The sequence below is a fragment of the Oncorhynchus masou genome, chromosome 28, assembly GCF_036934945.1.
Source record: "Oncorhynchus masou masou isolate Uvic2021 chromosome 28, UVic_Omas_1.1, whole genome shotgun sequence".
In the NCBI taxonomy this organism is placed as follows: Eukaryota; Metazoa; Chordata; class Actinopteri; order Salmoniformes; family Salmonidae; genus Oncorhynchus; species Oncorhynchus masou.
This window is the reverse complement of record NC_088239.1, coordinates 44,213,444-44,227,348: the sequence shown is the minus strand read 5'-3', so window position 1 is coordinate 44,227,348 and position 13,905 is coordinate 44,213,444. Positions and strand designations below refer to the sequence as shown.

General features: G+C 40.7%; 1 protein-coding gene across 3 annotated transcripts in view; it reads left to right on the top strand.

Annotated features, from left to right (window-relative positions):
- The window catches only part of LOC135517643 (phospholipid phosphatase 1-like), a 36,157-nt gene that overhangs the window by 14,990 nt on the left and 7,262 nt on the right, over positions 1–13,905 (top strand). Inside the window, exons 1-2 of one of the 3 annotated variants that reach the window (XM_064942140.1) lie at positions 2,971–2,989; positions 10,953–11,104. In XM_064942140.1, the coding sequence (XP_064798212.1) occupies positions 11,081–11,104 (24 nt within the window). In that variant the 5' untranslated portion in view covers positions 2,971–2,989; positions 10,953–11,080. Of the gene's footprint in view, positions 1–2,834; positions 2,990–10,952; positions 11,105–13,905 lie in introns of those variants that run through there. The other 2 variants (XM_064942138.1, XM_064942139.1) reach the window with 2 other exon arrangements.

The following is a 13,905-nucleotide window of genomic DNA, read 5'->3' as shown; positions in this document are numbered from 1 at the left end:
TCGCTCTGAGCCTTCTAGTAGTTGTTCCCCTTGCTCTGCATGGGTAATGCTGCTTCGATGGTGGCTGTTGTCATTATGTTGCTGGTTCGAGCTGAGCGAGGAGGGGGACGGAAGCTATACTGTTACACTGGCAATACTAAAGTGCCTATAAGAACATCCAATGGTTAATGAAATACAAATGGTATAGAGGGAAATAGTCCTATAATTCCTATAATAACTACAACCTAAAACTTCTTACCTGGGAATATTGAAGACTCATGTTAAAAGGAACCACCAGCTTTCATATGTTCTCATGTTCTGAGCAAGGAACTGAAACGTTAGCTTTCTTACATAGCACATATTGCACTTTTACTTTCTTCTCCAAACACTGTGTTTTTGCATTATTTAAACCAAATTGAACATGTTTCATTATTTACTTGAGGCTAAATTGATTTTACTTTAACTTAATATAATACATCAATAAGTGTTCATTCAGTATTGTTGTAATTGTCATTATTACAAATAAATGTGGAAAAATCGTCCGATTAATCGGCATTGGCTTTTTTGGTCCTCCAATAATCGGTATCGGCGTTGAAAAATCATAATCAGTCGACCTCTAGTTCTCTCCAGCATCTTCACAAGGTCCTTTGCTGCTCTTCTGGGATTGATTTGCACTTTTCACACCAAAGTATGTTCTTCTCTAGTGTCTCCTTCCTGAACGGCATGACGGCTGCATGGTCCCACGGTGTTTACTTGCGTACTATTGTTTGTACAGATGAACGTGGTACCTTCAGGCATTTGGAAATTGCTCCCAAGGATGAAGTAGACTTGTGGAGGTCTATAATTCCTTTTCTGAGGTCTTGGCTGATGGCTTGACATCATGGGAAAATCAAAAGAAAAAGAGGCACTGAGTTTGAAGGTTGGCCTTGAAATACATCCACACCTCTAATTGACTCAAATGACATCAATTAGCCTATCAGAATCTTCTAACGCCATGGCATTATTTTCTGGAATTTTCCAAGCTGTTTAAAGGCAGTCAACTTAGTGTATGTAAACTTCTGACCCACTGGAATTGTGATACAGTGAAATAATCTGTCTGTAAAATATTACCGGAACAATTACTTGTCATGCACAAAGTGTATGTAAACTTCCGACTTCAACTGTACACGCTACATACGCCCACACACTCATAACATACGCGCACACACGCTCCTGCTACTGCTCCACATACGCTGCTGATACTGCTAAGTCTATTTATTCTGTTACCCCTACTTATAAACTCGGCAAAAAAAGAAACGTCAACTGCGTTTATTTTCGGCAAACTCAGCATGTGTAAATATTTGTGTGAAGATGAGATTTAACAACTGTGACAAACTGAACAAGTTCCACAGACATATGACTAACAGAAATTGAATAATGTGTCCCTGAACAAAGAGGGGGTCAAAAGTGTGGCCACCAGCTGCATTAAGTGCTGCACTGCAATCTCCTCCTCAAGGACGACACCAGGTTTTCCAGTTCTTGCTGTAAGATACCCCACTCTTCCACCAAGGCATCTGCAAGTTCCTGGACATTTTTGGGGAGAATGGCCCTAGCCCTCACCCTCCGATCCAGCAGGTCACAGAAGGGCTCAATGGATTGAGATCCGGGCTCTTCGCTGGCCATGGCAGAACACTGACATTCCTGTCTTGCAGGAAATCACACACAGAACGAGTGGTATGGCTGGTGGCATTGTCATGCTAGAGGGTCATGTCAGGATGAGCCTGCAGGAAGTGTACCACATGAGGGAGGAGTATGTCTTCCCTGTAACGCACAGTGTTGCAATTGCCTGCAATGACAACCAGCTCAGTCCGATGATGCTGTGAGACACCGCCCCAGACCATGACGGACCCACCACCTCCAAATCGATCCCGCTCCAGATTACAGGCCTCGGTGTAACGCTCATTCCTTCAACGATAAACGCAAATTTGACCATCACCTGGTGAGACAAAACCGCAACTCGTCAGTGAAGAGCACTTTTTGCCAGTCCTGTCTGGTCCAGCGACGGTGGGTTTGTGCCCATAGGCGACATTGTTGCCGGTGATGTCTGGTGAGGACCTGCCTTACAACAGGCCTACAAGCCCTCAGTCCAGCCTCTCAGCCTATTGCGGACAGTCTGAGCACTAATGGAGGGATTGTGTGTTCCTGGTGTAACTAGGGCAGTTGTTGTTGCCATCCTGTACCTATTCCGCAGGTGTGATGTTCGGATGTACCAATCCTGTGCAGGTGTTACACGTGGTCTGCCACTGCGAGAACGATCAGCGGTCTGTCCTGTCTCCCTGTCTTAGGCATCTCACAGTACGGACATGACAATTTATTGCCCTGGCCACATCTGCAGTCCTCATGCCTAAAGCACGTTCACACAGATGCGCAGGGACCCTGAGCATCTTTCTTTTGGTGTTCTTCAGAGTCAGTAGAAAGGCCTCTTTAGTGTCCTAAGTTTTCATAATTGTGATCTTAATTGCCTACCGTCTGTAAGCTGTTAGTGTCTTAATGACCGTTCCACAGGTGCATGATCATTAATTGTTTATGGTTCATTGGACAAGCATGGGAAACGGTGTTTAAACCCTTTACAATGAAGATCTGTGAAGTTATTTGGATTTTAACAAATCATCTTTGAAAGACAGGGTCCTTAAAAAGTGACAATTATTACCTCGTACCTCTGCACATCGACTCGGTACTGGTGCTCCCTGTATATAGCCACTTTTTTTTTTTATTCGTTATTCACTGTGTATTTATTCCTCATCACTATTTACATTTAAATGTAATATTTTTTTATTACAAAGTTGACCCCTTTTACCTCCTCTCTCCATCCACAGGGGGACTGCCCCTGGCAGCCTTTAACTTGGGCAAAATCAAGCCCTATCAGAGGGGCTTTTTCTGTAACGATGACAGCATCAGCTACCCCTTCCACCAGAGTACAGTCACCTCCATTGTGCTCTACACGGCGGGCTTCGCTCTGCCCATTTGCTGTGTAAGTAACAATAGTAGAATTGACAAACTAAGATATTTCTTAGATTTTAACGGACCAAACATTGAACAGCCATGTACATAATTACCAATGCGCCTCTGTTACTGTTCGTACTGCCGCCTGTTTGTTAGTCATTGTGTAGTACTATCTCAGTGAAAAGTTAAACACATTGATATAATATAATACACATACGTATCACATAAAGATGTTCCATTTAGTTCTTATGTTACACCCCTGGTCATGATGCGTATCGTATCAGTAAGGCTTCAACATTAAGGAGGATGTCCACTGTGCGTAGGTGACCGAACCGAAGGGTTAAGTTCAACAAGGTCATACCCAGTAAGCAAAACTAGTTGATGCCATTACAACCCTATAAACTGGTTGTAATCATGTTATTTCAACCAGCTTTGCCAACTGTGTAAGGGTTAACTCAAAAGAGGACATCCAGTCCACAAACAGTTCCCCATTCCCATGTCCTCATTTCATTTCACATATCCTGATTTCCACATGTCATTTCAGTCACCTGAGAAGCTTTTACAACACGAGCTACATAGAGGTTTTCATCAACATTAGGCCTTTAAAGTCCAACGGGTCAGCGAGGAAGTCCTGGTGTTTGCAGGTGACTCACAGGAAGGGGGTTCTGGGGTTGAATATCAAAGAGCATGTAAGAGCACTTAAGATGAATGCACTCCTTGTAAGTCACTCTGGATAAGAGCATCTGCTAAATGACTGAAATGTAAAAAGAGATTAGAGGACCTGGGAGTAACCAGCAAACCCCTGTGTTCAAGCGGTTTATTTTGTTACCCTGTTAACTAGGCCATTCAAACGTGATTTAAAGTTGAACTAGGAATGCGCATGCCCTCGCCTACCTCAGGATCTGTCTATTTCAGCCATCTATTTCCTGTGTTTTGAGGGGTGCAAGATCCACTTGTCACTTCAATCTCGCTGGATTGATTTTACTCCTGCGACACGCTTTCATCCTCTTGCTTGTGCCTATCAATTTTTCCCGTTTACGTTACGACCATGGAAATGTTTGTAATGACCTGTCAAATGGTCTTAATGGAATACGCTAAAGCTTAGTCTGGGATTTAACGCAGCGTCTCGACACTTGCATCACAAGAAAGAGAAAATGTTTATTTTTTATTTTAATGGGTGTTCTTTTTTTGTGGAATTGAAAAAAGTTCTAATTTAGTAGTTGAAATGTTCACAAATTACTTGCGCTGAAATGAAAGAAACTGAAAATGAACACTCAGATTGTAGTGAATATTATGTCTGATCTCACAAACAACGTAAAGTAAGTTTAGATGGGTGTAATCTAAAACCAAGTGTGTGATTAAAAAAAAAAAGTAATCCGAGAGTATCCTGCTATTGACACACTTGTTGAATTATGCAAGAGAACGTGACAACTGTAATAAATGAGGCAGTGTAGACTGCGCATGGGAGTGCAGGTGGGGTTGGAAGGTTGCAGCCCTGTTAAACCCCCTTATGTTAATTCATGAATATATGCATATACACCCAGTGTTTTTATGCAAATGAGGCACATAATTGCATTTTAACACAAAATATGTCAAATAAGAAAATGTATGTTTCACAAACTTAATAGTAGAATTCCCACAAAACCCCTTAAACTTCATTAATTATTTGTCTGTGCAGTAAAATATTCTGATGGATTATTAAAAAAAAAAAAAAAAAGTTTGGAGTATCTTCATCCATTGTTCAACTGTTGCATTTATTATAATTGTTTTGAATACCTTTGGCAATTTCGATGACCGTTGCTAGTTTATGGTCATGTCCATGTAAAAGGACCCATGAGCACGTCAAATGAAAGCAAAGAGTCCATATTAAATTAAAAGAAATTAAAACATACTGTGCCTTCAGAAAGTATTCGGACCCCTTGACTTTTTCCACATTTTGTTACGTTACAGCCTTATTCTAAACGTGATTAAATCGTTTCCCCCCCCTCATCAATCTACACACAATACCTCATAATGACAAAGCAAAAACGAATTTATAAAAAATAACAAAAAATATATATGTATTAAGACCCTTTGCGTAGTACTTTGTTAAAGCACCTTTGGCAGCGATTACAGCCTCGTCGTCTTGGGCAAGCTGTGGCACACTTGTATTTGGAGAGTTTCTCCCATTCTTCGCTGCAGGATCCTCTCAACCTCTGCCAGGTTGGATGGGGAGCGTCACTGCACAGCTATTTTTCCGGTCTCTCCAGAGATGTTCGATCTGGCTGGGCCACTCAAGGGCATTCAGAGACTTGTCCCAAAGCCACTCCTCCGTTGTCTTGGCTGTGTGCTTAGGATCATTGTCCTGTTGGAAGGTGAACCTTCATCTCAGTCTGAGGTCCTGAGCACTCTGGAGCAGGATTTCATCAAGGATCTCTCTATACTTTGCTCCGTTCATCTTTCCCTTGATCCTGACTCGTCTCTTGTCCCTGCCACTGAAAAACATCCCACAGCTTGATGCTGCCACCACCATGCTTCACCGTCGGGATGGTGCCAGGTTTCCTCCAGACATGACGCTTGGCATTCAGGCCAAAACAGTCAATCTTGGTTTCATAAGACCAGAGAATCTTATTTCTCATGGCCTGACAGTCTTTAGGTGCCTTTTGGGAAACTCCAAGCGGGCTGTCATGTGCCTTTTTACTGAGTAGTGGCTTCTGTCTGGCCACTCTACCATAAAGGCCTATTTGGTGGAGTGCAGCAGAGATGGGAGAACCTTCCAGAAAGACGACCATCTCCACAGAGGAACTCTGGAGCTCTGTCAGAGTGACCATCGGGTTTTTGGTCACCTCCCTGACCGAGGCCCTTCTCTCCCGATTGCTCAGTTTGGCCAGCTCCAGGAAGAATATTGGTGGTTACAAACTTCTTCCATTTAAGAATGATGGAGGCCACTGTTCTTGGGGACCTTCAATGCTGCAAAAAAAATGTGGTACCCATCCCCAGATCTGTGCCTCAACACAATCCTGTCTCGGAGCTCTATGGAAAATTCCTTCGACCTCATGGCTTTTTGCTCTGACATGCATTGTCAACTGTGGGACCTTTTAGAGACGTGTGTTTTTCCAAATCATGTCCAATTTAATTGAATGGACCACAGGTGGACTCCAAGTTGTAGAAACATATAAAGTATGATCAATGGAAACAGGATGCACCTGAGCTCAATAGCAAAGGGTCTGAATACTTATGTCAAAGTATCTGTTTTTTGTTTTTAAATTTGCTAACATTTCTAAAACCCTGTTTTAGCTTTGTCATTATAGGGTATTATATGTAGATTGCTGAGACAATTGTTTTAATTAATTAATTTTTGAATAAGGCTGTAACGTAACAAAATGCGGAAAAAGTCAAGGGGTCTGAATACTTTCTGAAGGCACTGAACATTTTACAACCATTTTCCATTGTACAAATTTGGAATAAGCAAAGGCTTTGATTTCTAGCCAAACAGATGGAAAAGGGGTCTTAGAGAACATATAAAACACAATATTGAAACTAATATCAACACTTATATTTAGTTTTGGACATATTTTTCTGCCTTTTTTGAGTTTATGAAACATTGCCTTATGTGCCTTGAAATTCCGTTATCAAAAAACAACATATTTAAGATTTTCTAATATCTCTCCCTCATTAGGAGGGAAGTTCACAGAAGTAGCGAGTAAAGGTAGACCTATCAACTAGTGATGCACCGATATTACATTTTTTTTACCATTCTTTTTGCCAATATTTTCCTTACCAAAAAATAAATGATACCGCTAAAGCACATATTTTGCAGCGTTTTTAAACAATCTAATACAGTTAAATAGTTAACACACATGGACGCAGCGGTCTAAGGCACTGCATCTCAGTGCAAGAGGGCGTCCCTACAGTCCCTGGTTCCAATCCAGGCTGCCTCACATCCGGTCATGATTGGGAGTCCCATAGGGCGGCGCACAATTTACGCTTGTCCCCATTACCAGTAAAACATAATCAAAACCTATATTTGTTTCACTTACTTGCTGTGCTGTTTCTATGTTTTGTTTGTTCAGTCGTTTCATTCTCAAACAAGATTTCATCATACATGTCAAGCAGTGAAGTTTCAGCTCTGTCTGTCAGTGACCTCTCTTCCTCGGTGCGCACTGTCACTGTGTCCGTTTCCACCTTGTCCAGCTTTGTATGTAACATTTCACGTAAACCCTGTTTCTTGTCTGCATTGAAGTAGCGGTCCTTGTACATAGCAACAAACTTGGTGGCGACACAGTAAAGGGAGAATTCCATCTAATAGCTTGTTCACAGCCTGTAGAACAATACCCAAATATGCAAAGGAGGATATTGCATATTTATACCTTTTTGTGTAGCTATTTAGAATACATCACCATATCCCTAATTATACATTTCTACAGATTAGGGACCCATGATGATATTCTGTTATCGGGTATAAATCCAGTTCACATACTGTAGTTCAATAACCAAAAGAGATTTTTTTTCAAAGTCAATGTGTCATGTCTACAGAAAGATTAGGTTTTCACTGATGACATCGTTAAATCTTAATTTGGAGTAGACACAGAATTTTTGGAAACATGGGAGATTTTACCTAAATTCTACTCCAAAACTTTGCATCTGCACAGTTCTTCCAGTAAATGTGTTTTTGTAAAATGTTCAGTGTCAATTCTTAACAGTAGTCTTTGTGCATAGTTTTTTTTTAATGGTTTTGTTCAACTTTGAAATCAGTTTTTTTTTTTGGCATACATTTTAAGTGAAAAATCAGTCTCTGCGTAATTACGTTATTGTGTAATTACCCTAAACCACTTTTTCCAACTTTGGCAATAGCAAACATAATTGATCCTAAGGTTTATCTGCCAACACAGAAATTAGATTTAGAAGAATTTCAACATGTTTGTTATTGAGCTTTGGATGTAGAGATGTTATTAAAACTTGAGGATCCTGTTGATAGGCTTTGGAACAAACACTGTCTACTTTCTCTGTCCAAAAATAACTGGAATACTTTCCTGGAACACTGAGGTGAGTATGTTGATACACACACACACACAACTATGTCTCACTATACTTGTGAGGACCAACAATTGATTCCCATTCAAAATCCTATTTTCCATTACCCTAACTCCTAAAAGGCTATTTAATAGCTTTAGCTTTATTTTTTAAATATTTTTTTTACATTTGAGGACCGGCAAAATGCCCTCACTTCTGAATTTTTGTTGGTTTTCTATACGTGTGAGAACTACTGGTACTCACAGGTATAGTAAAACGTGTACACAGACTCTAGACTTTTCTTTTGCCATTACCTATACTTAATCTGTCATAATCTACTGGAGTCCCATACATAAGTCTCACTGCTTCTGTTTACTATCTCCACTCCAGTCCCCTGGACAAGACTATTTAAGGTTTACACTGATTTATTTATATGTACACATCAACCTGTTGCGTGGGAACATTTTTCAAACTGTGGTGCTTCACAATGCAGCTTTCGCTCTAACGAACAGTGGGTCTGTAAAGCGAGAGTGAATCTGTCACTTGACTCTGTGTTGGACCAGTTTTTCCTCTCAGTCCTTGACAGCCAGACTGTTCTGGGGTCCTTTGTGATGACAGCAGCATGATCGGACTATGATAACATCCAGAAATACAACCTCTTAGATCAGTCGTGGAGAGTATTTGTATACTAATGTGAATTAACGTCAACTATTTTGGGGGGCTTTCGACATGTCCTTTTTTTGGGTCAATGTGTGTTGTAGAGCTAGCAGTGTTGGATTTTACAGTTTTGTGTTTGTTACTAACTACGAAAACAACATTTTCTTAATTGACTTACCTGTATACATAAAGGTTTAACAATCTTCTTTCACAGCACGTTTGAAGCTCATACAGTTTCCCGACTGTATGTAGTGTGAAACTATATTGTGAAGTTTCTTATGTAACTAACATTGCACCCAGGTGAATCTTCTTGGGCGATTCATCGCCAGTGGAGCAGAAAATATTTCTGTATCTCAGATTGTTCTCGCAAATCTCACGTAGAAACTTCATTGGGAGGAACGATGTTTGACATGCTTTTTAAACATTTATATCACATGTCTTGAGAAAATCGTGATGAAAGTGGGGGGAAATCATGATGAAAGTGGCCCATAATTGGCCTTTAAAAAAAAAACTATACATGCCTCCTGTAAGACACTGATATGTGAACCCTACATGACACAGACAACATCTTGGTGTCATTATACACCTTATCGTGTGCGTCAACTTATGGAGTATGTCTTGATTCTGAAATGCTAATTCTAACATTACATTTATTCAACATTAAAACAATAATATGAATATCTCAAAAATACTATTTTCGATTTTGCTTATGTTTAGACATATTGTTTGAAACGATATACTCTTCAAATGCATCAAATTTCCAGAGTGGGCTCTCTGGTATCTTTAATGATATGACTCACTTTATACATAGAAATTGAAGTTATAGATCATTAACCAATCACAGCCCTCCTTTAAGATTGCGCATTCAGAAAATCACAAGCAGAGGCAGATCCCGTTTAAATCCATTTAACATTTATGGTGATGGTGGTGCTCCTAAAATGTATCAGAACTTCAGAATTAGCAGAGAGCCCCCTCTGGAAATGTTATGTTCTTGTAGAGTATATTGTTCCAAACAAGAAATCTTTAATTGAACAAAACCAAAAAGGGTCATTTTGAGATATTCATATGAATATTTTTTTCATGTTGAAATGTGTGTATTTCAGAACCTAGAAATACTCCATAGGGCACACTATAAGGAGTATAATGACACCAATATTTTCTGCATCTTGTACGATTCACGGATCCTAAGTTATTTTTATAGGAGGCATGTTTAGGTCTAAAAAGGCCTCAAACGGGTGATTTTCAAAAAAACTGGTTTGTGATAAATGTAGGAAAGCAGGTCAAACATTCTTCCTCCTAATAAAGTTTCCATGTGAGAATTGCCAGAACAATCTGAGATGCCCCCCCCCCAAAAAAAAATAAAAATCGCTCCCGTTGGCATGGAATCGCCCACTTCCAAAAGGATGACCTGCTGTGCCCTTAAATGAACCCAGAGAGGGAGATGAAGAGAGAACAAGCACTATTGCGAGATGTTGTGGAATGGACAACGACTTGTCATATTGCATGTCCAGTCCACTGCACTCAAGCACGAAACGGCTGTGAATCAGTGCAGAGGAATAATTTGGGCATGGTTTGTTCTTCCATTTACACCATCTCTTCACCACGGGTGTGAGTAGGGGCTGTTGCCATGACAACTCTCTCGCCACAATGTTTTAAACTTTTCATTCCTTTATGTTCCTGACAGCCTGCGATGTTTAAATATCTACTTAGATATGTCTTGACCTTCCTCTCTGAATGTTCTCTTCCTGTCAGTCTTAAGGCGTCAGCATGCTTCAGCTTGGCTGGAGCCTAGCCGAACCGAACGAGTGCGCTCGCATACTCAGAATTAATCGAACTCAAGAAATCTGTCATTAACTTGACAGTTATGCCAAAGAGATATTAGATATTTATGTAATTAAGGAGACGATCATATCCAGTGCAACTTACAGTAGTGAGTGCATACGTTTTCCCATACTGATTCCCCGCCATGCTCTACCAACTGAACCCATCTAACCAAGATGTTTGGTGTAGTATTCTTCATTTTAAAAGAATGTGCATAAAAGCGAGTCATGCCTCGTTGAATGACAGACTTTCTTGAAGAATCCCTACTGTTGACCAGTCACTGATGAAGGGGTGTATACTTTGGCTCCAAAAAAACCGAGAAAAAAAAACCTCACTGAAGTCCAAAATGTCGCCATTATATGCACGAACTCTACCGAACTGTTTCGGGCTGGGAAGCATGCGGACGCCTTTAGACAGGTGTGCATTGTCTTTATATGGGTGCGGGTTAAGGAGGGTGTTTAGAGCCTACTCCCCTAACCGATTTCTCTTGTTCTGTTTTCTCTCTCTTTGCCTTTTGCTAGCTGGACTGCCATTCGCAATACTCACACCGCTACACAATCCCTTCAAACGTGGATTTTTCTGTAACGATGATTCAATCAAGTACCCTCTAAAAGAAGACACCATATCCTATCAGTTGTTAGGTGGAGTTATGATACCCATCACAGTACTCACTGTAAGTGCACCTGTTTTTATGTTCACTAGATAACTTTCTCTTCCTTTTCCAGTCTTAGCGCTTGTCATTAATTTATGCTATACATACATCATTATAGCAATGTATGTGTATATAGTTTAACTACTTGGCTTCATTAATCCCATTCTCACACTGTGTGAAAGTAAATAAATGGAGCATCATGCTCCTTGCAAAAGCAAGCAAGCAAACAAATAATCTGATTTGTAAATTGAATTGCATATTTTAGAGATGCTCAAAGTATCACTTGAGAACTGAAAAATCAAACAAATCCCCAATTGTTGCTAGTTGCTTCTCTATGTACTCCTAGATCACAAACGTATCAGACCATGGCAGTTGACCGTGAAAGTCCCAGTAGCAAAGACCTCTCCATAAGTCTACTCGGTCTCTATCTGAACGATACAATAGGAATGGCCAAACTGTCCCTCCCTCTGCCTTTCCGAGATATCGCTTGACTCTGGGCCAGTATTCTGACTGTCTAACATGCTGAGCACACCGCCCGTGCGAGCTTTGCTAAATACATTTACACATGTTATTCAATCATTTCATCCAAAACTGCTCGCGAGCGTATGCGTAGCCAGGCGCTAAAAAAGAACTTGGTTTTATAAGTCCCGCCTCTCCCGTCTCCTCATTGGTTTTTAGGAGCGTATACCCACGTGGGTGATTGAAAGATGAACTGAGGTCCACACTCCAGTCAAAGTTGGTTGCCAACTGCCATATAAAGTCCACAGAAGAAGACTAGAAGATAAATAATTTGAAACAAAAAGGGGAAACCTAGTTAATCTGTGAATTAATTGTTGGGAGTAAAAATATTCTACAAAGATCCAGGGAAAAAAGGACCTTGTGCATTTCAGGTAAAATAACAACCAAATGTTTATATCCCAGGACAAATTAGGTAGCAACAGCAAACTAGCTAGCTAAATGTCCATGAATGTTTGTTTCGACCTGTCCCCAAAATAATTTAGTTGGTTCAGAGTTTTTGTTTTTATATTTCAACCTGCTTGTCCTGATCGCGTTTGGTGTTAACGTACAAAATCAACAATTGCTCGATGGTACATACGGATTCACGCCCCTGGTCTAGTTAGTACGTTTCCTGGAGAGTTGCTAGATAGTTAAACTCAAAGCACAAAGGCCCGTATTCACAAAGCATCTGAGTAGGAACGCTGATCTAGGATCAGGTCCTCCTGTCATCATGGTCTAAAACAGTGGTTCCCAAACTGGGGGGAGGGCCCGAATGGTCGGCATGGGTGGCGCACATCCGGCAAGGATGACCTCCACATCCAGCTTCTTCACCTGCGGATCTTCAGAGGGGGGACAGAGTGCAGAGGGGTATTTCTGTCTGTATTAAAGCCCTTTTGTGGCTTTGCTGGTGACACTGTCAGTGATTTATTTCGAATTCAAGGAGCACTTGACCAGCGTTCTGCAGCGATACGCCATCCCATCTAGTTTGTGCTTAGTGGGACAATAATTTGTTTTTCAACGGGACAATAACCCAAAACACACCTCCAGGCTGTGTAAGGGCTATTTGACCAAGAAGGAGAGTGATGGAGGGCTGCATCAGATGACCTGGCCTTCACAATCCCCCGACCTCAACCCAATTGAGATGGTTTGGGATGAGTTGGACCGCAGAGTGAAGGAAAGTCAGCAAACAAGTGCTCAGCATATGTGGGAACTCCTTCAAGACTGTTGGAAAAGCATTCCTCATGAAGCTGGTTGAGAGAATGCCAAGAGTGTGCAAAGCTGTGTTAAAATCTAAAATCTATATATTTTGATTTAATACTTTTTTGCTTACTACATATGTGTTATGGAATCATATAAATGCACACTGTGCAATTCAGAAATTGGCTAGTGTTAGTCATTGCATACCTTAGAGTCAACTGTTTTTTTTTCTGTGGGTGGTTTAGCCAATAGATATTGTTGTAATTTTTTTTTGTCACTCAAGTGTCACATGAATAAACATTAGACATAGCAAAATGTATAGAATTGCAAGAAAATTTGCTTTAAAACTGCAACATTTTCTTTGCACTCCATGACAAAATGTGTAGAATTGCAGGAAATTAGCTTTAAACCTGCAAAATTCTCTCCACTAACAAGAGGGGTGTGAAGTTTCTGTCATGAACAATATTTGGGCCCGTAGAAATAGACATGATGCGCTGGATGTTCGCCAATGCTGGAAGGGAGGCCCCCCCGAGTGAAAAGATTTGGGAACCCCTGTCTAAAAGACAACTGATCCTATCATCAGTCCTAACTCTGAGACTTTGTGAATATGAGCCAGATAGATACCTGTAAAATGAGGCACTCTAGGAGCCTTGTTGTAGCTGTTATCAAATCTTACTTATCAAGTCCTTCTTTTGCAGCGTTCAAAATCAAAAAGCCTTTTTAGTTCCATTAAATTGACATGCAACAGACACATGCTGCATTATAATTGACGGGAATAGACAAAAAGGTTCACATCCCATGGTCCGCATACATTTCCAGTCAGCCAGTGTAATTGTACTCAGCAAGTAGAAACACTCACACAGGTTGTAACTCATTTACAGGTCATGAATGAAAGTTGGTGACTCCCTCTAACCTCAAGACAGTTCCTTCACTCACAAAGGCTTTCAGGTTATGACTTGATGGTATCTGTGTCATGGTGATAATTACCCTTGAGGTTTAAACGGTTGGAACAGTCAACCCTTATCAGGTCAACGCCCACCTCCTTGAGAGTAGAGTACATTAGTAAGCATATGTTAATGTTGTAGGCCTATTTCCGGATAGGGGAACGCAAATACGCACCCAGGTAA